Source organism: Galeopterus variegatus, unplaced genomic scaffold (assembly GCF_000696425.1).
Source record: "Galeopterus variegatus unplaced genomic scaffold, G_variegatus-3.0.2 Scaffold1517, whole genome shotgun sequence".
NCBI classification, from domain to species: Eukaryota; Metazoa; Chordata; class Mammalia; order Dermoptera; family Cynocephalidae; genus Galeopterus; species Galeopterus variegatus.
In genome coordinates this window covers 176,553-202,354 of record NW_007727628.1, presented here as the reverse complement: position 1 = coordinate 202,354, position 25,802 = coordinate 176,553, and the positions used below count along the sequence as shown (strand labels likewise).

Below are 25,802 nucleotides of genomic sequence, written 5' to 3'. Positions count from 1 at the left end.
GACTCTGTGATACAACCCTAGGGTCTTTTCCCGAAGATCAGTAGCAAGATGAAAATAGCCACTGTTATTATTCCCACTTTACAGAGGAGGAAAAAGAGGTTTACAGAGTTTAAGTAACTTGCCCAAGGAGACGATGGGCGGTGCAGCTGGTGTTTTACTGGGTCTACATGACCACCGAACCTATTATCCAAGGCCCTGAAAGCCCTGGGTGAACAGTAATAAGGATTCAACACAGACAAGATCATCTATGTCTTCATTCAATCAACACTTCCCCCACCAGAGGTCATTGGGCCTGAGCGGCCCAGAGGCTTCAGGACACGTGAAAGATCTTGGGAGCTGTCAGATGTGTGTGTGCATGTGTGATGGAATGGAAAGAGGGATACAAACATACATTAGAGTTCTCAGGCTGCAGTTCAGTACTATTCTCTGAAGTGCTACAAAGTTGGTTGTTTCAAAACACTAATGTATCTTGGAAAAGAAAAGGAATTTTAAAGGCAAGTCATCTCTCATTCTCTTTCTTCATTCACAGGGCCAGAAAAGTGGAATTTCTGGCATGGGCTAGAGGCAGAACACTCTATAAATGCAAAGCCATTAAATCCCAGGTAGGGGCAACCTGATCAGGGCCTCCTTTTAATTTCCTGACATGAGCTGGCCACTAACCCAATTACCCAGAATCCCCCGAGGAGCCTCAGCCGCCCCCACAAGCGCAAAGTGAGAGCCAGAGCTCACCGCATGGATGTCAGCCTGGCTTTCGCTGGAATCAAGGATCTTTTATATTTTTTTTTTTTCCCCCTTTTTTGTCTTTTTTCGTGTCCGGCAATGGACCACAACCCTCAGTGTCGCGCCCGTACCGGACCGGGACCGGCAACGGGATCGCAACCCTTGGTGCTGCGCCCGCCCCTCGCTCAGCCAGTGAGCAGGAACCGGTCTGTATGTGGGATCCGAACCCTCGGCAGGAGCGCCGCCACGCTCCCAAGCGGCGCACTGTAGCAGTGTGCCACCGGGCCGGCCCGAATCAAGGATCTTTTAGAAAACACTTGGGGAAAGGCGGGCAGATGCTGAGCGGGGGAGGAAAGGGAGCAGGCCTGGGAAGCCAGCGGCTTGAGGGAAGTGAAGTGAGGTGAGAAGGGGACGTCTGCAGGGAAAGGCTGTCTAGGGAGAGCTGCTGAAATCCCAGGGTGTACTGAAGACGTGGGGAGTGCCCTCCGACATGCAGCAAGTGGTGTTCCAGGGTTCTTCCAGACTAGAGGCTGGGTCAGTCCACACCTTGGCCAGGCTACAAGAGCCACCTACTAGGCGAACATTTCATCCTGATTCTAGAACCCAGAGAGGGGACCAGCTCAAGGCAATGTCCCCTCTAAGATTCCCACCAGCAAATCCAGGAAGAAAAGCAGGGTGCCTGGACACAATGGGCAGGCTGTAGGAATGTTGGGTGTAAGTGAGACTACCTTTGAATCAAAGACTATTTTAATGTACCCAGGGAGCAGACATCTCAAAGCAATGTCACAATGGGTTTTGCCAAGAGGATTTGTCCCATTGGGTCCCCACCCTGACCTGGTGATGGACAGCAGGTATCAACACCCCTGCTCTACAGGTGAAGGAATGGAGGCAAATGGGTCCAGGTAAGAAATAATATTACATGGCAGGAATACCTGAGCACCAGGAGAAGAACACAGCACCCACTCCTAACCTGGCTCAGATTTTGTATGCAGTTTTTCACGAAGAGAATAATTACATTTTTCCCTGAAAACACACACTTCCACACATTGGATTTGCTTAAAGCAAGACAGGCCTTTGGACGTGGCCTGCATTCCACAGCCTGCTCTGCATGTCCCCAGGCAGTGCAGGGGGAAGGCACAAGGAAGAGGCACAGAACCAGTCCCCAACCATTTGACAAATCCAGTAAGCTCAGAATCTGAGCCGACAGCAGCCTCAAGGGNATTTCCTGACATGAGCTGGCCACTAACCCAATTACCCAGAATCCCCCGAGGAGCCTCAGCCTTCCCCACAAGCGCAAAGTGAGAGCCAGAGCTCACCGCATGGATGTCAGCCTGGCTTTCGCTGGAATCAAGGATCTTTTAGAAAACACTTGCGGAAAGGCGGGCAGATGCTGAGCGGGGGAGGAAAGGGAGCAGGCCTGGGAAGCCAGCGGCTTGAGGGAAGTGAAGTGAGGTGAGGTGAGAAGGGGACGTCTGCAGGGAAAGGCTGTCTAGGGAGAGGTGCTGAAATCCCAGGGTGTACTGAAGACGTGGGGAGTGCCCTCCGACATGCAGCAAGTGGCGTTCCAGAGTTCTTCCAGACTAGAGGCTGGGTCAGTCCACGCCTTGGCCAGGCTACAAGAGCCACCTACTAGGCGAACATCCTGATTCTAGAACCCAGAGAGGGGACCAGCCCAAGGCAATGTCCCCTCTAAGATTCCCACCAGCAAATCCAGGAAGAAAAGCAGGGTGCCTGGACACAATGGGCAGGCTGCAGGAATGTTGGGTGTGAGACTACCTTTGAATCAAAGACTATTTTAATGTACCCAGGGAGGAGACATCTCAAAGCAATGTCACAATGGGTTTTGCCAAGAGGATTTGTCCCATTGGGTCCCCACCCTGACCTGGTGATGGAGAGCAGGTATCAACACCCCTGCTCTACAGGTGAAGGAATGGAGGCAAATGGGTCCAGGTAAGAAATAATATTACATGGCAGGAATACCTGAGCACCAGGAGAAGAACACAGCACCCACTCCTAACCTGGCTCAGATTTTGTATGCAGTTTTTCACGAAGAGAATAATTACATTTTTCCCTGAAAACACACACTTCCACACACTGGATTTGCTTAAAGCAAGACAGGCCTTCGGACATGGCCTGCATTCCACAGCCTGCTCTGCATGTCCCCAGGCAGTGCAGGGGGAAGGCACAAGGAAGAGGCACAGAACCGGTCCCCAACCATTTGACAAATCCAGTAAGCTCAGAATCTGAGCCGACAGCAGCCTCAAGGGACAGGGTGAGCCAGGGAAGCCACACATCTGACCTTTTCCTTGGCAGATGCTGGGACCCCCAAATCACGAAGCAGTCTCTCAGATTATTTTACTTAGAGGAAAAATTAGGAAAGGCACAGAGAGCTGCTGGGTAGAAGAAGGAAGAGTGTTCAGATGTGTAGGTGAGGGGAGGAAGAGGGCAGGCGGGATGTATTCTCTCCTTTCCAAGACTCCTGAGACTCTGGCCCCCCAAAGCCCGCTCAAGGCCCACTATAAGACTCTAAAGCCCTAAAGTTGGGGAACAGTCCGGGGAAGGGGGAAGGGAAGTTTGCCTTTAAGAGTCAAATCAGAGTCTAAGGGAAGATAGAGGGAGGCAGGCAGCCCAAGCTGGTCCCAGAGGCTCGGGCTCTGCACGCAGAGCCAGGAGGGGCACCCAAACAAAAGCAGGAGCCTCGGCAGCTGCCAAGAGCCCCTGCCTGGCAGGGACCCAGGCTCCTGAATGAGGCACGCTCCTCCTAAGGGGGCCAGTCTCCACGGAGCTTCAGATCCCAGGATCTCACCCAGGCTCTGCTGGGGACAGACACTAAACAGAGGGGCTCTCAGGAGCCTTTGTGTCATCTTTCCCCTTGGATTTAGTCCTGCTGGTAATGATGGGGAGTGGGAGGAGGGGAGTGTTCAGGGACTGTCCCTTCCTCCTTCAAGCAGAGCTCTTAAAGGACCTCTTAGGACCCGGCACATCTGCCTGGCCCCCACCAGCAGCCTGGGATGGCTGGCTGCCACTCTTGACAGGGGCCATCAACTGCAGGGCTACTTACGGCCAGGGCTGGTCAACACTGGGGCTCCCTCTGCATGCCTGCCACATGCTCCCAGTACCCCCATGCCCTCATCCTGGGACATGCAGCATCCATCTCACTTCTCTTACAAGTGCCTGCCCACATGCCCCAGCTACTGCTACTGATCGACTGTGCACTTGGCCACTCCCTGCCCTGCCCTCAGTGGGTCCCCCTGATCATGTCCCTCTTTCTGGAAACCACTAGAAAGTACTCCCACTCTCTTCCCAGTACTAGGTAGCCCCTATAGACACTCTGTTCAGCACTGCAAGATGGCCCAGGAATTTTGAGTGCTGGCCTCCTCTCCACCCTCCCCCGTCCCCGGCGGGCAGACACAGCAGGAGAAAGGGAAGCTACAGCTCCCCTTGAGCCAGCGAACCAGCCCAGCGTGTGACTGAGGTGGGAGCATCATTTCACCCCAACCCTGGCACAGTTCAATTGGCACCCTTAACATTCAGGGGTACGTTGATAACTAGGAAGCTTCTTTCTGCTCTAAGTTCCTTAGATGCTGTGAAATAAGCAGCGAGGCTGCACACTCCAGCCAGGAGAGGCAACTGGATAGCTGCCTCCGTCCCCAGGTGGACCTGATGTCCTCACACTCAGATTCCCAGAACACAGTGGCAGCTGTGTCTCGTGGACTTGAGAGGAAGGAGCCTAGGCTTTGAAACGCTCATGCTCCCGGTGGCATGCAGAGGGAAGTCAAGAGACCAGCGCTAAGGCGTGCTTCTGTGGGCCTTTGTGCCTCAGTTTCCCCATCTGTGAACACCAAAAGGCTCTGAAAGAGCAAACAGAGCCTGATGTAGGAGTCAGGGGACCAGGTTCAGCCACTAGCTTGAGTCACACCCTACACAGGGACAAGACCAAAACTGTGAGTCAAAATGAACCAACATACAGTGCAGGTCCAATTACAGCCCATTTTAACCTAAAGAGAGAGCTGTTTCTTCAGCTGGCATGTGCCTAGAGCAAAGGGGTTAAATGAAGCGACTAATGAGAAATGCATTTTAAAGGCCAACGTGCTACAAACACACAAGGGGTAGTTGAGGACCTGCTTCAAGAGCTTCTGTTTTACAGGCACAGATGCAGGGCTTAACTGAGATGAAATGAGGGGACCGGGAATGGGAAATGGAAGGGGAAGGCTCCAATTTCCACAACACACAAAGCTCTAAGTTGTCCTATTGACAAAGCATCTTATATTTGAGCCCTCTACCCCAGAGGGTGCTGGGAGAGGGGGCGGGAGCAGTGCCCTGGGCTCCTAAAGGGTGAGCTGGGCTTCCCGATGCCCACTCCCAGCCCCTCCCCGTCCCAGTGAGGGAGACCTGCCCCATTCCTTTTCTCTGCTGGGCCCCTCCCGATCATCCCCACACACCTCTTTTCCTGCTTCTTTCAACTTCTAGAAAAATCCTGGGGCCCAGAAGCATGAAAGCTGATCTCTAAGAACTTCTATTGGCTTCCCACACGCCTGCACGCGCGCACACAACACTCCATCCCCAACACGAGGATCATCAAACCGAGCAGATCAATAGGGAAAGTGAGGAAGGAGAAGACCTAGAGCAGTTGTCCCAATAATGAGCCACATGTCACTTTAACTTCCTAGCAGCCACATTAAAGGTCAAAAGAAGCATGTGATGTTAACTTCATGTGTCTCAGTTAACCCAATATATCCAGAATATTATCATTTCTGCATTCAATCAATTTTTTAAAAATTATCACTACCATATTTTACACTGCCTTTTATCGTTCATGAAGTCTTCAAAATCCAGCATGTGGTTTACACACTGAGGACAGGTCTCAGTTGAGCCACGTGTGGCTCTAGCTGCCATACTGGACGGTGCAGCTCTAGAGGAGAAAGAGACACGACAGGGAGAGAAAGGGAAGGGAGAGGATGGCGGTAGAGCAGGGAAGGGAAAGCATTCTCAAGGAGAGAGCTCTGTTCTGTCTACCTGCTGGAAAACAAAGGCCCTTCTTTGCAGGTGTGGAGTACCTGATTTACCATTCTGGGCCTTAATGTCTCTGCCTTTTTCACCTCCAAATTCTTAGAGGCACTGGGGGGTAAAACAGCTTCTCAAGCCTACACCTTCCAGGGTGGAGAGGGGGCTTGCCCCAAAGGAGGGCTTTCCCAGAGTGCCAAGCCACCTGCCTAGGGCCCAAGTGGGGTCAGGAGTACCCGAAGGATCCGTAATAGAGAATTTCCAACTACCTCGGAGCTGTGGCTGGAAGGCGGCTTTCAGGGTGTGGGAACAGATGGGCACCCTGGGTGGGGGGTCTTACACCCATGCAAGAGGGACTTCTAGGAAGCTGCTCACGTGCGCTGCCCCTGGGGATGGTCCACAGCTTGGGGGCATCTCTCAGGGGCCTGAAACTCCCAGTGAGAAGAGCTTCGCCCTGACCCCGGCCTGGCCGCAGGCCCTTACCTTCCTTCAGCATCCCCACTTTGAGGCATTTCATGAAGCGGCAGGCCTGGCAGGACTTGCGCCTCCGTTTCGTGATCTCGCATTCATTGGTGGCTGGGCAGCTGTATTCGATGTTCCCTGAAACCAGACACAGAGAGGGTTGCCAGGTGCCCGTGTCCAGGGCCCAACCCGCTGCTGAAAGGCTGGATGAGGACTAATTAGCCGGACCTACAAGTCTCCCCACTCCAAGGGTCCCATGGGGTGGTGGATCTCAAAGCAGGCCCTCGGAGGTGCTTGTCAGGTTGTTTCCAGCTCTCTTCCACACAGAGACTCCAGTTCACAGGTCTGAGCAGGCCAGGCAGCCACTTGGATAAATACTCCCCTGAGAATGGTCACCCATCATTTTTGAAGCCACCATTGGGCTAGGTTATCAAAACTCATTGGGCTGGCATTTATCCCAGGAAGAGAACGCCCCCTGTGCTGACAGAACAATGCAGATCACCACCACTGGCCCCCCTGGCCTCCAGCCTGGAGCCCCCAGCATGTGGGAAAAGCTTCTGGGAAACTCTGAGCCCACAGGGATCAAAACCTGGACTCTGTCACCCACTGGGGAGCCCCAGCCACCCATCTTTGCTGACCTTGAGGAAATCCCATTAGTCTCAATTTTCTTATCTGCAAAACTGTGATATCAACTAACAAAGGATTAAGCAAGAAGACCTTGTGTGGAACATTGCTTTAAAAATGGTAAAGTGCTAGTCAATGCAAGGTATTCATTTTATAAGCATAATCCATTACGGCAGAGGGAATGTGTGATTTATTTTTCAGGTCACCCCTTAAATGGTTATAATAATGGCTACCACGAACCTGACCCCATGCTGCCAGTAGTCTGTGTGTGAGCCCCATGAGGCAAGAGCTCGTGCCGCGCTCCCCAGCCTGCAGCAGCACTCAGAGAAGACCCGCCACACACAGGGAGGCAAGAAGAATGTGCTGGATGAACGATCTACTGAATCCTTCCTCACAGCAATTCGCGATGTGGGTGCTAATACTACCCCATTTTACAGATGAGAAACCCGAGCTGTACAAGAGTTTCTGTGCAATATAAACATGCGGGTCTTAATGAGGTGGAACTGACCTTCAAATGCTCTGGGGAGGTCTCTTTCTCTTTTCGGTGCCCCTTCCTGGGAGGGTTTATGGTCTAGTCAGAGGCTGTGGCTGCCCTTCTAATATGGGGGCATAGCATCCAGCCTACACACTCTAGTCTGTCCACACTTATTTCACTAGTCTGTGCTGCACACCTATAACTTGCCTGGTGGTGGAAGGAAGGGCAAGGAGGGGGCGAGGGTAAAGAAAGTGGGAAGGTACAGATGAAAGACAGCAGCATGGCAAAGGGCTGTTTCGTAGTTATTTTGCCTCTTTGGTTCCTGTTCCAAAGTCAGGGAGTCTGCCTGAGCCTGTGGTTTTCAGAACAGAATATCTGAACCAGAACAAATCTATCCTCCCAGGCCCACCCAGACACCCACCTCCTGAGGGAGCAGGGAGAAGTTTGAGGCCTGTCTATCCGCTGAGTTCCCTACACCTAACCCCATCCAGTTCACGGTAGTAACAGCTAAGATTTACTGTGCACCTGCTACGTGCATAATCTGCACCAGCTGCCTTGATCCTCACAGCCCTCTGAGGCAGGCACATCAGTGCCCCAGCATACAGACCAAGAAACTGAGACTCAGGGAGCTGAAGTGAGTTACCCAAGGCCACACAGAGATCTGGGGCCACACCTGCATCTCCCAAGCAGCTTGGGGAAATAAAAATGCCACCCCTCAAGATCAGGCCTGTTGCCAACCAGCAGCTGAGGTAGTGTGGGGGCCAGTAGGGCAGGAGAGTGTCCTTGGGCCACAGCCTCCCCATGTAGGATCTGGAAACCACTTACTACTCGATTTTCTGGGAACAGGCATGGACCATGTTCCACCACTACAAAGTGCTTCCGAGTAGTAAAATTATCGACTCCCCATTACAACGTGCCCAATTGTATTGAGTACTCACAACAGCTCAGTGTTCTTGTCCCCATTTTCACAGGTGAGGAAACTGATGTCCCCAGAGCCTCTCCACAGGTGACAGGTGACTATTCTATTCCTCTCTCTCCCTCAAGCCCAGCTGGCATCACCTTTCTCCCTGTCATATTTCCCCACTCCTTGCAGGGAGGGAGCTGGAGGTCACCTTCTGTGCAGGAGGGCAGGTTACACGAGGGGAAGGGATGAAGACCCCCGGGCCCTTCACATCTTTTATCTAATCCTAACCATTTCTTACAGCACTCTGGCTTGTGAGGCTTCTTGGGAAATAATTTCAATATTCACATAAACACGGTAAAATCAAAAAGATAAACAGGAAAAAACACATACATAAACTAATTCATCCACATTTTAGCACAGCTTAGAAGGCTCCTTAGAATCTGGTCCTGCCCTCATCCCCAGTCACTCTGCATAATTATTGATTCCTGGAACTCGGTAACCTCCTGGGCTTCCAGACCTTGGCTCCTGGCTCAGAACAAGCCCCTCGCTCGGCCTGCCACATCTCCAGGTGCCACCTGGGGAGGTGCTCCTTCTCCGGGCTGACAACCTCTGCCGCCTCCATCGCCTGTGTTGTAACTGTCTGTCTCCTCTACCCGGTCCAAGTGCACACAGTAGGTGCCCAGTGCACACTGAGGGCTAACCCAGCAAGTGTTTTTTATGGAGCAGCTACAGTTCTGCTTTACATATATTGAGTCTCTAATGCTCCCAACAACCGTGGAAATAAACATATTTTCTCCATCTTACAGAGGGAGAGCAGGACGTGAACCCAGGCAGTCAGTTCCAGAGTCTGCTCTGAGCTGCCTTGCAGTGAGCACCTGGTGCTGCCTTGGGATGTGGCTTGCACACTGTCACTTTCCCCGTGCCCTGCTCACAGTTGCATGGCCAGCCTGTCACAGGAGGTTGCTGGGGGAAAAGGGGATGTGTGTGTGTCAAGACATGTGGATTTAGCACTGGTACTCTTCCAGGACAAGAGAACTGAGTGCAAACAGCAAGTCTTGAGCAGCTCTTGACCCTGCATGTGTTTGTGTGTGTGTATGAGAGAGAGAGAGTTCTAATTTTATTTATTTATTTTTGTTCCTTCCAATTTGTTTTATGGCCTCAGCGGCTGGCTGCCAGCAAAACCAGGCTGGTGGCCTTGCCTTGCAATTTTTGTAAGTGCCTCCTTGATAAAGTGATGCGATTAATTCATCAGAATTCCTGTGGTCTCTAGGGGAGTATACAAGAACTCAGAAACAGGGAGGGGACATCAGTGGCACATGCACACACACAAGCCAAAGTATGGCAGGTTTTTGGGGGTGGTCTCTCACAGGACAGGGACACAGCCAATGGCCAGCATAAATTCAGGGTTCTAACCCGGGAGTACAGACTCCGCTTTAGGCAAGTCACCTAACTTCTCTGAGCCTCAGTTTCCTCATCTATAAAATGGGTTCAGTACATTCCCATCTCATAAAGTTGTATAGATTCAGTGACAGAAGCACGGAAAGGGCTTAGTGAAGCTCATGCATTCACTAATGCCTGCTCTGACATTCAGGCAGGTCTGCCAGGGTAGATGCAGCCAGAGGACTCTGGGATAAGCCTTTTCTAGGCGTCAGATTTGAGGCTAGCCACCCATCCTAACATTTAAGAACATTGAGATCTGCCTCCCAGAGCTAGACCTGAGTGGATGCTGCTTGTGCCTGTTGGGGAGAGGAAAGCACACCACACCCAGACTCTGACCTGGATGTCCATGTGACCCCAAGGCAGAGGGGTAATTGCCACCACCCACGCTCTTTGATCCTGAGCTGCCCAGGAGAAGGAAATCCCAGGGACATCCCATCAGCTGTCCATGAACAGCTGCAAGTGAGCAGGGCAGCCCTGCCCCAGGCTCCGGGATGGGGGTGGCTAAGCTTAGATGAACAGCTCTTGGGAACCTGTGGGTTCAAAGGCTGCTGCCCAGCATCCAAGCCTGAATGGCCCCCAATGCCAGTGGCTGGTGTGAAAGGACTGGGCTGACAATCACTTAAGCATCTCCCCTGGAGGACAGAGACTAATCCTTTCATCTCTGTGCTGCCCACTGTCTTCCCTCTCCGCCCTTCCCTCCTCCTTCCTTACTAGCTGGATAATCTCATTTATGCCACTGGCTTCTGCAATCACGCAACCAGCAGAGATCTGCAGCAAGATCCACTAGCTTTGCTCACTTGCTTATATCCACCTACCTGCTGGCTGCTCCCACCTGGGGTCACTGACTGCATCCCTTATCTCACTGAAGGGACAACTGGCCACCTTGCCCTAAGTAAGACACTGAGGTGGCATCCTGATTCTTCCCTCTCTCCTCCTAAGATCCTTTTCATCCTGCTTCCTTGCCATTTCCTCCCTCCTTCTCTGTGGCCACAGCCCTGGCTTGGACACTCATCACCCCTCGCCTCCACTGTAATGCACTGGCCTCCTGTCTCCACACCCCTTTCCAGTGGATTCTCCACATCACCCCTGGAGGGATGTAAAAAACTTTCCTAGACAAAATCCCTCAGTGGCTCTCTGGTTCATCATGGCACACTGAACACACATATCTACAGGCCTTCCCAAAAGCCCACTAAATGTCAGCACAGGAGTGGGAACTGTATCAGTCAATGGAGGAAGGAGAAACCTAAGTAGCTAAAGTAAGGGATCCCGATAAGAAATAAGCCATGTGCACCACAGAAGCTCAGAAAGCCTCAGGCACTAAAGACTCAAAGTACAGCAGAACAAAGCGTGAGGCTGGAGCTGAAAACACAACTTGCTGGAAGTCTGTATCCCATTCCATGTGGCTGCCAAGTGTCCCTCCCCAGCCTGCACAAGAGGAAGCTGACTTAATCTTGGAGAATATGAGAAGTGACCTTCTGGACTCAGGGACCCTAGGCTCAGCTGAGGGCAGACGGGAAGCTGAGGCTGAAAACAGAAAGGATGAATATTATGCTCAACAGTGAGACCACTCAGCCCCTCTCTAAGCCCACTCCCAGAATTCCAGCAGCCACATGTACACCCCCACAACACAGGTATTGATATGATTCTTCTCTAGAGAAACTAAGCATCAGAGAAAAGACCAGCAGATAAAACTTTTTTTTTTTTTTGGAGGCTGGCCCATACGGAAGAACTGCTTTTTTCCCTCTTTTCTCTTTTTGGCAGCCGGCTGTATATGGAACGAACCCTAGATCTTGGTGTTACCTGAACCAAGGACTAACCTGCCAGCCCCAGCAGATAGAGATAAACAAACAGAACGCCCCTTCCCCTCTGTCTGAGCTCTTCCCCACACCTCTCCCCCACCCCAAAGAGAGAGAGAGAGAGCGCTTCCAATAAGCTCTTTTTCCCTGTTTGCATTTAAGACAGCCACAGATTGGGTTGGCCAGTTACCTCAGTTGGTTAGAGCGTGCTGTTATGAGAGCCACAAAGGCTTCAATAGGAAAAAACAAACCAAAACAAACAGGAGGGGAAAAAGTATGAGGGAGAAAACCAGGACAAAATGAGAAGCATAAACAAAAGCCTCAAAAAGCAATAATCAGCACTGAATCGAGAAAAGAAAAAACACTGTGTCATGAAACAAGAACAGCACACAATACAAAGCAAGCACAAAATGGAGCTTGTAGAAATTAAAAAATACAAAAGCCACAAAAATTCAAAAGAAGAGCTGAGGAGCTACTCCAGAACAGAACAAAAATCAAAGAAATGGGCAACAGGCTTCAAAAGGTGTTAAGAATTAGGAGATTAGTCCTGGAAGTCCAACATCCAATCATTAGGGGTTTTGAAAGAGAAAACTATAAAGAAAAAGTTTATGATAAATTTGCGTTATCCCAAAGAGAAGAAAGAAGGGAGGGAGGGAGGAAAAAAAGGAGAGAAAGAGGAGAGGAATGAAAATTTCTAAGACCTGAAGAATATGAGAGTTTGCGGGCAAGAGGGGCTGCTGAGAGCCCAGAAGAATGAATGAAAAAAGACTTGGACAAAATCGTAAAGGTGGAGAACAGATCAGTGGCCACCAGGGGTCAGGGAGAGGCGGGGAAAGAAAAGTGGCTGTGGCTATACGAGGGCAGCACCAGGAATCCTGCATGATGGAACTGTTCTGTACCTCGACTGTGGTGGGAATGTACATGGTGACAAAATCGCATGGACCCCCCACCCCAATAAATGAGTATGCAGCGACCCGCAAAACCTGAATAAAGTTGGTAGATTGTATCCATGTGAACTTCCTGGTTGTGATGCTGTACTACAGCTATTCAAGATGTTACTGAAACAACACACTGTACCCCACAAATATGTACAAAAGATGTAACCATCTGGGCAAACAGCCTGAAGGGTATATATAAGGTCTCTGTATTATTTCTTAAAACTGCATGTGACTCTACAATTATCTCAAGACAAGAAGGTAAGAAAATAAGATAAAAAGACCTACAACGCACAACACAGATTTTTATCATAAAACTTCCATCACGGGAGACAAAGACCCTTAAAAACTTCCAGAGAGTAAACAAGTCAAATACAAAGTATCCAGTATAAGGTTGGCCACCATATCTAAAACCCTAAGAAAAAAAGCCCCTATGTGCACCGCACACCTCCTACACATACTTGCTGCTCTTTTTTTCTAGTGAGCACTGATCACCTGACTTCATTTACTTATCTTGCTTTTTGTTTGCTTTGTTCGCTGCAATTTCCCCAGCACAGTGTCTGGAAAAGAGTAAGGCCTCAGAATGCATTTTCTTTTTTTCTTCCAAGGAGTTTTTTTTTTTTTTTTAAAGATGACCCGTAAGGGGATCTTAACCCTTGGCTTGGTGTTGTCAGCACCACGCTCAGCCAGTGAGCGAACCGGCCATCCCTATATGGGATCCGAACCTGTGGCCTTGGTGTTACCAGCACCGCACTCTCCCGAGTGAGCCACAGGCCGGCCCTCCAAGGAGTTTTTTTGTTTATTCCTTTTTTGCAGAAATTGACAAGTTGATGCTAAAATTTATACGGAAATGTGAAGGACCTAGAATAGCTAAAGGTGAATATGCATAATCAATAAAAATAAAATAAAATAAAAGAAAGAAAATAAACTTCCGAACTCGGGGGTGGGGGGGGGGAGATTGTTTCTTAAAATATGCATTTTCTAAGCGAACGAACCAAGCTTCTCAACAGCAGCACCAGAAGCTATAAGACAAAGCAGCAAACCAGGTGTCCAAATTCTGGGAGAAAATTATTTAACTAGACTTCTGTACCAAACCAAGATATGAATCTAATATGAGGGTTGAAAGGATGGAATAAAGACATTTACACACATAGAAGGTATCAACAATTGCACCTGTCCTGCACCTTTCCAGCGTGCTCATGGAGTAAGTGCTCCCCCACCCCCCAAAAAGGGAATGAACCAAAAAAAAAGAAGTTAGGGCCGACTCAGTGGCGCACTCGGGAGAGTGCAGCACTGGGAGCACAGTGGCGCTCCCGCCACAGGTTCGGATCCTATATAGGGATGGCCGGTGCGCTCCCTGGCTGAGCGTGGTGTGGGCGACACCAAGCCAAGGGTTGAGATCCCCTTACCGGTCACAAAAAAGACAAAAAAAAAAAAAAAGAAGTTAGAATCCAGAAATCACGGGAATAGTGAAGGACATGCCAAGAAGGAATTGGCAACAGGCAACTAGATTTAACCAAAAATTGCGATAGAAACATATTGGGACCATGGGAAGATGAGAAGTGTGTGTACGTGTGTGAGTGTTGGGATGGGTTGTGTAATTGGAGCTAACACGTCCTCTTCCATAACAGAAAGTCAAGAAATAACATCAATACTGCTAAGTCAGTAAATATAGCTGTAAAATCATAATATTAGTAACTAAGTAAATAAAAAGAATCTTTTAAATGTTAACTCTGGATTGGGGTTGGGGAGAATGTGTAGGGTGGAAGACTGTTATCTTTCATCAAAACATTTATATTTCTATTTTTTTTAAACTACACACACACATTTTGATAAGAGTTAAAAATTAATTTAAAATGTAAATTTAAGAAATTCTCCAACTGCTCCCCACTGTGTGGAAAATGAAATCTAAAGTCCAGGTCAAAGCCTACCAGGCCCTTTATGATCTGGCCACCTACCACCAGTGCACCCTAACCTGCCCCCACCTAGGTGTCCCAGTTTGTAGGATCCAGTAACCCTGAACTACCAGTAAGTAGTTCATGGATCCCTGAGACCTCTCATACCTCCCTCTACCTGGAACTCCTTGATTCATCCTCCTGGCACTCTTCCACATCCCTGGAACCTCGGCTCTCACATGCCCTTCTCCGTGACACCTTCTTCCCTCCGTCCCAGGTGGGCTTACATGCTCCTTCCCACCACCCCATCCAGTGCTTCACAATCAGGGTTTTGTATGTTGTCCCCCTTTCTGAACTGTGTGTTTATTAGGGATAGAGATTGTTATGTGTGCCATTTTTGTGCTTCAAGTACAGTGCCTGGCACCTGACTAATACCCGTTGAATGAATGATGGATACAAACGCATTGAAAGCAGGAACCCCACCCAGAGTCAGAGAATTCCACAACAGTGACCTTCCAGTTGCCAAATGCAATTGTCTCCTCCTGGTCCTTCCTGAAGCAGCAGACAGCCATCCTCCCCTCTCACTGCAGGGACTCTTGCAACATCTCTGACCACTTCCACATGTATTTCATCCACTCTAAGATGCTTTGGATAGGGCTGGCAGTTAGCTCAGTTGTTTAAAGCATGGTGCTGATAACACCAAGGTCAAGGGTTTGGATCCCCATACCAGACAGCTACCAAAATAAATAAATAAATAAATAAATAAGATGCTTTCACTGGTAAGATGCCCCATTATTTTATGTACTACCAAGAAAGAAAAAAAGAATCTGCCAATTGAATTATGACTGTGCTTTCTTATCAATTGGGAGAGTGTGGTCCTGATAACACCAAGGCCATGGGTTCAGATCCCCATATAGGGATGGCCGGTTAGCTCACTTGGGAGAGTGTGGTGCTGACAACACCAAGTCAAGGGTTAAAATCCCCTTACCAGTCATTAAATAAATAAATAAATAAATTTGTTGAGACGTAGATATGATCACATAGCATTCTTATGCATACATGAAAAAGAAAATATAAGAAAAATAAATTGGTTAAGATATTGTTAAAACGTCTCCTCTGTTAAAGAATCTGACTCTTCTGAATCATTTTTTATCAGTCATTGTGTTTTTGTTTTTCCACAGAATTGTCTGTCCTCTTTGCTAACAAAGGAAGTGATAATGCCCTTTCTTAAGAGTGTGTCCATTGCTGTCTCAGGCCACTGGTCCCCATTTCACATGTTTTGATGTGCATGTGTGGGTAGTTACGACCATCACAGAGCCATCACCTGGCCGACAGTTACTGTGACACGCAGCACAATGCAGAGATGTAACATGAGGGAAACGTGCATGTTATGATGATTCGCAGCCTCCGTTCAAGTCAAGGCTCCTCCTACATCCCTTCTGTTCACCAGGGTCCCTTCTCCCCTGCCCCCTCCCCTCAAGAGCTTTCCTCAGAACAGCTGATCTCCCAAAGGGCAGGGCGTGTTAAATCAGATTGCTGGACCCTGCCCCCCCCCCACGGTCTCAGATTCCATAAGCCTGGGGTGGGGCCCAAAATTTGCATTTCTAAACAGCTCCCAGTGATGCCCACCTAGACTGTTGGCCTGGGGCAACAATTTGAGAACCATTGCCGAGATCTCGATAGACCCCAAACCCCACTCCTGGGCTCTAGGCGCTGATTTCCAACTCTCCAGGGTCTCCGTAAACCAATCAGATCAAACTCAACACCCATTCAAAACTTTACCCTTTATCTCATGCTCCTTCCCACCTCTTCAAGCAACTGGCTCAGTGTTTCATAATCAGGGTTTTGCATGTTATCCCCCCCTTCTGAACTGTATGCTTATTAGCAATAGATTGTTACGTCTTTCCTTTTTATATTTCAAATATGGTGCCTGGCCCCTGACTAATATCTGTTGAACGGATAATGAATGTAAATGCATTCTAAGTTTTTTCCCCCCAATGGCCTCTCCATCTCCCTAGTAGCCTAAATTAGAAATCTAAGGGCCTTCCTTCCCTCAGTCTCCATAATCCAGTCACTATACTTTTAATTCTAAATCTACTTTTGAAAGTTCCTCAAGCCTAACCTCTCCTTTTAGCCCTTCTGCCACTAGATACTCCTAACTGAACTATTAAGTAGACCTCTTAACTGGACTGTTAAAATCCCCTCCTGGGGCCGGCTGTGGCTCACTCAGGAGAGCACAGTGCTGATAACATCAAGGCCATGGGTTCGGATCCTATATAGGGATGGCCGGTTCGCTCACTGGCTGAGCGTGGTGCTGACAACACCAAGCCAAGGGTTAAGATCCCCTTACCCGTCATCTTTGAAAAAAAAAATCACCTCCTAACCGGTGTCCTTGTGCCTACACTCTCTGGCTTCCAAATCATCATTCCTATCATTACCAGAATTATCTTACTAAAAGATCTCATTAATTCCCTGCACAAAAACCTTCAATGGCTTCCTGTTGCTAAGCATAAATAACAACTGTTTATTTTGTGGTTATCATACTCCAGACACTAAGTTACACACTTTACATGCATATCTCATTTAATTTTTGCAATAATGCTCTAGAGACAGGAACTATTTATTAGCCCCATTTTAATGATGATAAGAAAATTAAGGTTCAGAAAAACTGAGTCACCTGCCCCAGGTGATACAACTAAAGAATTTTAAAGTTGGGATTCTAAGCCAGGTTAAATAGCTCTCAAATCTGAACAATTATCCCTTACTGTTCCTTACCACACCCTGCGAAGCCCTTTGTAAAGCAGTCCCAGGCTGCTTTTCCAGCCCATCCCCCACCACTGGCCCTACTCTCCTGGGTAGAGAACACTCAATTCCTGGGGGCCCTCCTTGCTGTTCTTTCTCCTGAGCACATTTACTTTCCACTCCTGCCTAAGTGCCCCTTCCTCTGGGAAGCCCTCCCTGCCCTCCTCTGGACTCGGTGTCACTTGAGTCACAGACTGCCCACATTCTGCTTGCACCCTGGCCGTGTCTCCGGAAAGAAGAATTATGATTTGTTCTTCTCGTAATTCCCCCAGTGCCCTGTACATAGGTAACCTTTCTCGGGTTTAACTGACTCTTTCTGTATAGATGGGGAAACTGAGGCCAGAAGACCGAAGTCCCTGCCCAAGGTCAGCTAGCTGGCGGGTCAGTGGGCTGGGACCAGCACCCCCTCCGGACTCCTACCTGCTCCTGGGCTTTGTTTCCACACCACTGTCTTCTGTCCCCCAAGACATCACCAGCCGTGTTCTCTATGACAAAAGGCCTGGAGGCAGTCCAAGGCAGAATAACCCATCAATCATCCCCCTGCCCCTCGCCTTGGGGAGTTTCCTTCCAAGCCTTCAAGAGGGCCCCAGGTGAACAGAAACACTTGCTCCTTCTTGTTTTAAGTCACAGACCCTAGGAACTGCTCGAAAGGTCTCACAGTGTCCTGGGAAGTTGGCCATGTGCCTTGGGGACTCAGGGAGGGGCGAAGACTGGCTCTACCCTCCGCACAGCCGCTCATGGCCACGTATCATGTATCTGTCAATAGCTTCCCTTCCACCTGGAAGAAAAGCCAAGTGCGGCACTCACGATGGCCCCTAGACTCTGCCCGAGCTCTCCAGCCCCATCTCCTTCCACTTGGCCTTCTCTCAGCCAGCCACACTGGCCCTCCTTCTGGGTCCTGAAACACATTCACTGGTTCCTCTGCCTAGAATGCTGGCCCCAGGATTCCTTCATGGGTGTGAACTTTGACAGCTCACACACTGGCTGGTTAGCTCAATCGGTAGAGTGTGGTACTGATAACACAAAGGTCAAGAGCTCAGATCCCATACAGGCTAGCAGCCCCGCCAAAAAGTCCCCTTATAGCATGGGCTTCCCTAATCTTCCATCTGAATTAGATTCCCTCTCTCAATCACTCTCTGGTCATCATCACTGCTTTTTTGCCTTCACAGCACCTGTCTCACTCTGTCACTTTGATTCTTTATTTATCATATTTATTGTCTGCCCTCCTAAAATGCAAGACCACCAGGGTAGGGGCCACGGCTCTTATCTATCCCCAGCTCCTAGCACAATGGTTAGTGCTCAATAAATATTCAAAGAACTGAACAACCACTTCATAAGCCCGAATGTAAGGCAGAGGTATTCCCCAATATTGTCCTTTAGAAAAGAGGAAGTTGCTTAATATTTGAGTCTTTATAAGATCTCATATTAGAGATGCTGTATGTCAATCACTTTGTACTAAATAACAAATTAGCATTTGGGAAGACACATTGCCCTAAGACCCCAGTTAATGCTAATCACTCAAGCGAATCAGTAACAAAGGGAGTAAAGAAATTTAACACCAATTTAGTTATTCCCAGGAATATGATCTTACAGTTACAAACTTTAGGCATCAAAGTTGTGTAGCACCTGATACATTGTGGAAATCAGGACTGTAAATCGACACAAATAAAAACAACTGTCCTGATGGTCTAGAGTGTACTTAACGGCTTAAAAAAATTTTTAAGGGACAGTAGCACATACATACTCATAAAATCTCAACTAGGATGGGACTGAAGACAGTGTACTCTGAAATACTGCATTAAAATGACTCAAAAAGTAGCTCTAGAGAAGGAAAGAGACACTTTTATCAAAGATTCATATGAAAAATCTGATTAACTCTTGCTTCACAAAATGTGAATAGAAAAAGTTTTTCAAAAATAATATAGTTTTACATAATGTGACTTAAATTATGCAAGTGTAACTAAAATTGATAAACTGTTATAAGCAGACATTTGATTATTTTATCTGGATCCCTAAAAGTTTATATATGCAAACTGGCCAGACTTCTCTGATTTGTCCTCATTGGGAAAATGGGGGATGACTTTGTTTGGGATTGCCCTGCATTCAGGCACATTGAAAACATCCTATGTGTCTTCCTGAGAGGTCGTGGGGTTAAGTGAAAATTAAGACAAATGTAACCCTTAGGAGCTTGTAACCTTCTTGAGGTATCAGAAACGCACTGGCAATAACCACACAGTGTGATAAGGGCTGGTGCGTGATGGGGAGGATTTACAGGAGCACCCAGGAGGGGTGTTATCTATGTCAAATGAGAGAAGGGAGTCAGAGAGGGCTTCCTGGAGGAAATGCCAGCTAACTTGAGACCTAACAGACAAAAGTAGGGGCTGGAGGTTGGGAGATGGGAGTACAGAGAGAAGAGTATGTGCAAAGTCTAGAAATTGAAAGCATGTGACAAATTCTGGGAACTAGAAACTAGAGCGGTCAAGCTGACCTGTAGCATGCAAGGGAGAGTGGTATGAGATGTGGGGCAATCCCAGAGGGCATCCTTGGTCATGTTCTAGAGCTTCAATCCTACCCACAAGCAAGACAGAAGACTGACGTGGTCAGATGTGTGTTCAGCGAGGTCTCTCCGGCAGACTGGGGAAGGGGTGAGCCTGACAACAGAACAACAGTTAGGAAGCTTCCGTGGTCAGTGGTGGCATGGACTGGAGTGGGGGCATGGAGAGATGCTGCTTGGTCAGGAGCTATGGGACGAGGGAGAATGAACAGAACTTGGCTGCTGCGATGTTAGTCTGGGGTAGGGGGTGGGCACCAGGGCAGGAACAGGGTTAAGGAGCAGGCCTGCGTTTCTGGCTTAAACACTGGAGGGGTGATGCAGGCACTCAACTGGGAACCCAAGAAAAAATGTTTGACAGGAGAGACAGAGCTTCCGTTTAGGACATGGTGTGTTTTGGGTGCTTCTGGGACATCCAAGTGGAAATGTTCATTGGGTGTTAAAGGAACTAGAACCTGTGGAAGAGGTTGAGGGCAAGAGCTATGGAATTAGGATTCGCCCTGATTTCAGAGGTAACTGAAGCCACGGGCATGAGAAGGAAGATACTAGGCACAGAAGGTGGGTCAAGAACTGACAGGAGGAAGAGAGGGGAGGACGCTGGAAGCTGAGTGTTGAGGGGATTTTTTGTTTTTTAAGACCAGAGACACTAGAGGTATTTAAATGCTGATGAAAGGGAGGAAAGAGACTAGAAAGTGAGAATGTAAAGACAAAGGCGAGGAGATAAGGGGGTGGAGGGTCTCCGGGAAGAGGGGAGGAGAAAGGATCCAAAGCTTGAGAGGCGCACTGAGCCTAGGGTGGAAGACATCTCTCCCAGCAGTGCATGAGTGACAGTAAAGAACTGTGGAATCAGCAAACAAAGAAACCACTGATACGGGAGAGAGTGGGTAGGTTTGGTGGCAACAAGTTGAGGGAGTTCCCCATAGCACAGCTTCTAGTTTCTCAATGAAATAGGAGGCAGAGTCATTGCTGAGAGTGAGACGGGGTGACAAGGTCAAGGTTTGGAAGTACAGCTTCGAAAAAGCCCCCTGATTGTTCCCCAAGAGGCCGCCCCATTGCTTTGGTACTCACTACTGTGAGGTCAGCATCACAGAACCTGTCACTCAGCCCTAAGACTCGGAAGCCTGACTTTGCCAGCCACAGAAATAGGCTCCATCTCAGGGGTGGGCTCCCACTGCCCAGCTTCAGGAGCCTGACGTACATGCCTGGCAATGCCAGCACAATGCATGGACAGAACAAATACAAGGAGAAATTGATCTGTCTGCCTAACCAGCAATTCACTCCTTGCAGAAGACCTACAGGGAACTACACCATCATCAGAAGGATATTAATCAGATAAACTGAATGTTAAATAGCATCAGACTGTCCCTAGGCTAAGATTCCCTTCTCCTGGGAGTGGTACCTTCGCCTAAGTCTCTTCTTTTTCTATGCCTGCAGGGCTGGCCGATCCTCGTGGACGGGCACTTTTTTTTTTTTTTTTTTTTATATATGCTAGAAAATTCAATCAGGTTGAGGTCTCCCTGGCCCTGGAGCCATTTTACCCCTCCAGAAAGGTGCCTTTGTCTATCTCTTAGCTCATCTAGTCTCAGTGAATAGGGCCACAGCCCCCAGCACAAACAACAAATTCCCTTTCACAGCACAGAATTGGGTAAAGTTGGAATAAACACTTACCATGCACTACTAGGGGTTGATTGTAAGCCTCAGAGCAGGGGGACTGAATGTGCCTTGTTCAATGCTGTAGCACAAAGGAGTACAAACTTTCTCTGTAAAGGGCCAGGTCTCTCCTGCAACTACTCAACTCGGCTGTTGTAGCTCCAAAGCAGCGAGACAATATGTAAATGAACAGGTGTGGCTGTGTTTCAACACAACTTGATTTACAAGCAGCGAGACAATATGTAAATGAACAGGTGTGGCTGTGTTTCAACACAACTTGATTTACAAAAACTGGTGGCCGGCCTGCAGGGGGACCTCAGTTTACCCCCTCCCCACCCTCAATGTGCTAGCACCTAGCACAGCCAAGCACATGGTGAGTGCTCAATATTTGTAGAAGGACTGACTGAAGGCTTTCTCTCTATCATGACTTCCTTGTTTCTGCAAAATTCCTTCCCATACTGGTATAAACACTGGATTGAGCAGACATGCGATCTAAGGTTAGCATGACTTTCAGAGCTTTCCAAGTGCGTACATACAGTTGCAAATGGATCACTCCATTACTAAAGACTTCCATCCAAGTTATTGGACTTTTCAAAAATGGCCTGATTCTGATCGCCGTACCAGCCAGCCACCAAAAAAAAAAAAGGACTGAATATTCTCCTTAATTGGGTAGCTGCTTAGAAGACTGTACTCTTGTTTGGAGCCTAGTGTCTTGCCTGCAGACTCATGGGCACTAAGCCTTAGACTCCAACTTCTTGGGGACAAGAACTATGTTTTCTTCTTTCCTGTTTCCCTCTGTATGTTACTCAGAGCAGGGGCTCAGTAAATACTCATTCAGCTCTTAGCTTGTCTCTGTGTTTGTCCAATCATAGGTCATTTTTCCCCTCTATACTTTTTCTATTTTTCCAAATTTTCTACAATTATTCATTTAGAAACAACAAAATTGAAATCTGTGTTAGAACAAAACCAGAGAGTTAATAAAATAACCAGAGCAATCTGTCAACCTCAGAGTTTACTTTTCCCTGTTCTGGATATAAGCCTCTTCATGGTTGTAAATGTAAAACTCTTCTTATGATAAAGGGAAGAGACAGGAGCAGTTCAGTTCTGACTCCATAAATGCTGCTGTTTGTCTTTTGACTTCTACGAAGAGATCATTATCCTATTTGTGGTAGCAAATAATTAAGACTATTTACAAATCTCTCATGTAAACTCACTTGCTGAGAATATTCTCAGCCACCTGGGCCTCTGCTGAGGGTGCGGTAATATACATACACCAACCTCTGCTTACAGAAAATCTGATCTAGAATTCTCTAGCCCATTAAGAACAATGTGGAGAGAATATGATTGCCTCCTAAAGAGCAATTTTTCAAAAACTGACCTCAAAGAGTCTAAAATAATGACTATCTCACCAACATTAGTTCCGAATTTGGAAGAAAAACACTGCTGTATCAGTTAGTTAAATGGGTTTACACATCTCATGTTTGTCAAATATCCGGTGATTTCTGTGAAAACCATTGGACTGGAGGGTCTCAACACTGGCTGAGGCAGGAGACTTAAAATCAAGATGCAGTGCTTTTCAAACAGAGATCCCAGGGCCTTCCCATAAATCTGGAAAAGACCAGGATGCATTCATTTTTATATCCCAGAGGCCAGCACCGTGTTCAGAGGTGCTCAACAAATATTTGCTGGACAAAGTTGGTGACATGGCTCCCTCTGGGATGGGTAAGGGAACTAAGGTTTGAGGGTTTAGGAACACTCACTTTACTGTTTTGTACTCTCAGAATTTTTACCATGGTTTTTTTTTTTTAAGGTCCATTTAAAAAATATCATTTATAAGGGCTGGCCCGTGGCTCACCTGGGAGAGTGTGGTGTTGATAACACCAAGGCCACGTGTTTGGACCCCTATATAGGGATGGCCGGTTAGCTCACTTGGGAGAGCATGGTGCTGACAACACCAAGTCAAGGGTTAAGATCCCCTTACCGGTCATGTTTTAAAAAATATATATATATAATTTATAATTAAAACAGCTAAAATAATCTAAACCCTATTAGATCAAAATAATTATACTGTTATATTTAAGTATATGTAGATTATGAAAGCTGTTCTGTAAGATAAAACAAACTATATATCGTTCTAGTAATAATGGTCTTAAGGGATAGTGTTAAAGTGGAAATAATAATTGCAAACATTTAGTTAGCACTTACTAGGTGCTAGGGAATATTCTAAGTGTTTTATATATATATATATTAAATCACTAATCTTAACAGCTCTATAAGGGGTAGCAAAGATAACTCACTTTACAAATGAAAAAACTGAAGCACAGAGAGAAAATGAGGCAGCCTATCTAAGGTCCTATAAGGTAATGAATGGAACTGTCTGACCCAGGAGCCTCGGTGGTCAGCCAATGCACCACACCGTTTCGACTAATATAGAATGGGAAACATGTCCAGTCCTAAAGCTCTCCATTGGTATAAGTAGACTGTCACTGAGGAAATTTAAACAAATAAACATCTGTTGAATGAATAAACAAAATCATCCTGGGGAGGGCCGGCCCGTGGCTCACTCAGTAGAGTGCGGTGCTGATAACACTAAGGCCACGGGTTCGGATCCCATATAGGGATGGCCGGTTTGCTCACTGGGTGAGCGTGGTGCTGACAACACCAAGTCAAGGGTTAAGATCCCCTTACCGGTCATCTTTAAAAAAAAAAAAAATCATCCTGGGGAAGCTCAACTGGCATCTTCCAAAAGGGATTTGGGGGAAGGGGAAAAGGAGGACATCCTTGGGACAGCCAGGCAGGACCCTGCATGAAGGATCTGATTTGGGGCAGGACAGGTGTCCCCTGGGTTATCTCCAGTCTTGTTTGCAGTTTCTGTCCCAGTGAGATGGAATTGGCTCATCTCAATTACCTGCGTGGGCAGGGAATTTTGTCTATCCTGCCACCAACAGCTAGAACAATACTTAGCAGTTAGTAGGTGCTCAATAGATACTTGACTGAGTGAATCACAGCAAGTGCTCTGCCCGTGGCCTGCTGTAGTAAGAATCATGGCTGTCGGGGCCGGCCCGTGGCTCACTCGGGAGAGTGTGGTGCTGATAACACCAAGGCCACGGGTTCAGATCCCACATAGGGATGGCCGGTTAGCTCACTGGGTGAGCGTGGTGCTGACAACACCAAGTCAAGGGTTAAGATCCCCTTACCGGTCATCTTAAAAAAAAAAAAAAAAAAGAATCATGGCTGTCGTGTGCTGAGAAGTCTGTCTGTGCCATGAACTTGGTAACAGCCCTGTGAGGGCAGACACACTGTTATTCCCCACTTACCTACGGGTGACTTTGCAGAGGGACCCACCAGGGCTCTTGCACACCTTTATCAGAATGATTGACTCTAGTGCCCTTAGATAGAAGTAGCCACCACCACTGCCATCAGAACATGACTCACCTGATATGCAAATACATTGAAAAAAAGCCTAAAAGATAGAGCACACTGGGATCTGCACAGGCCTGAGTCTTTTACAATGAAAAAATATTCACATCTTAAAAAAGGTAATAAAGTGAGTAACTCTTTATATATCAATAGGTCTGGAATCGCAGGGCAAACGATGATACTTTTGTCTCCCAAAACAAGTTTTCTTTTTTTTTTTTAAAAAAAGATGACCAGTAAGGGCCGGCCCGTGGCTCACCCGGGAGAGTGCGGTGCTGATAACACCAAGGCCACGGGTTCAGATTCCATATAGGGATGGCCAGTTTGCTCACTGGGTGAGCGTGGTGCTGACAACACCAGGTCAAGGGTTAAGATCCCCTTACCGGTCATCTTTAAAAAAAAAAGATGACCGGTAAGGGGATCTGAACCCGTGGCCTTGGTGTTGTCAGCACCACACTCTCCCAAGTGAGCCACGGGCTGGCCCTCCCAAAACAAGTTTCCTGAGGGTCACACATCTGAACAGTGTCCTCATGCTGGTGGGAGGCACCCACGGTTTGGCACTGGGGTGGACTTTCTTAGGGTTTTCTGGCGTGTCCTCTGGGGGGTGCATATCATTTCAACAAGAGTCTTGCCGTGAACGCCCTTGTCCAGAATCCCAGAATGAGAAACCCGAGTTTTAGCAAAGGGGCCCTTCCCAGCCTCCGCTCCGACGGCGCCCAGCCCCGGCAGCTCCGGGCACGCCCGGGGGTCTCCCGCTGGACCCGCCCCCGCGCCCGGGCCCCGCGCCCCCCGCACGCACCTTGGATGGTCCTCTTGAAGAAGGCCTTGCAGGCCTCACAGGAGGCCACGCCGTAGTGGTAGCCGGAGGCAATGTCCCCGCACACGAGGCACAGGCGCTTGGGGATGGCGTTGAGCATGTACTCGCACTTGATGGCCGAGTCCTCCATGATGCCGCTGGCACAGTCCTCGTAGCCCTTGCGGCACGGCGTGCCCCCCAGCCCCGCGCCGGCGAACACGGGCGGCGAGTCCAGACCGCTGGCGTGGGTGCCCAGGGCCAGGCCGAAGCCGCCGCTGGCGTCGGACGAGCCACTGGGGCTGTGGTGGCTGAGGGCATCGATGCCCGCGGA

General features: G+C 48.3%; 1 protein-coding gene across 1 annotated transcript in view; it reads right to left on the bottom strand.

Annotated features, from left to right (window-relative positions):
* ESRRB (estrogen-related receptor beta) overlaps nucleotides 1–25,802 on the bottom strand; it is a gene marked incomplete at its 5' end in the record, with an annotated part of 55,418 nt that extends 29,616 nt beyond the window's left edge. The window contains 2 exons of the mRNA XM_008577459.1: nucleotides 6,208–6,324; nucleotides 25,475–25,802. Of these exons, the coding sequence (XP_008575681.1) occupies nucleotides 6,208–6,324; nucleotides 25,475–25,802 (445 nt within the window). The remainder of the gene's footprint in view (nucleotides 1–6,207; nucleotides 6,325–25,474) is intronic.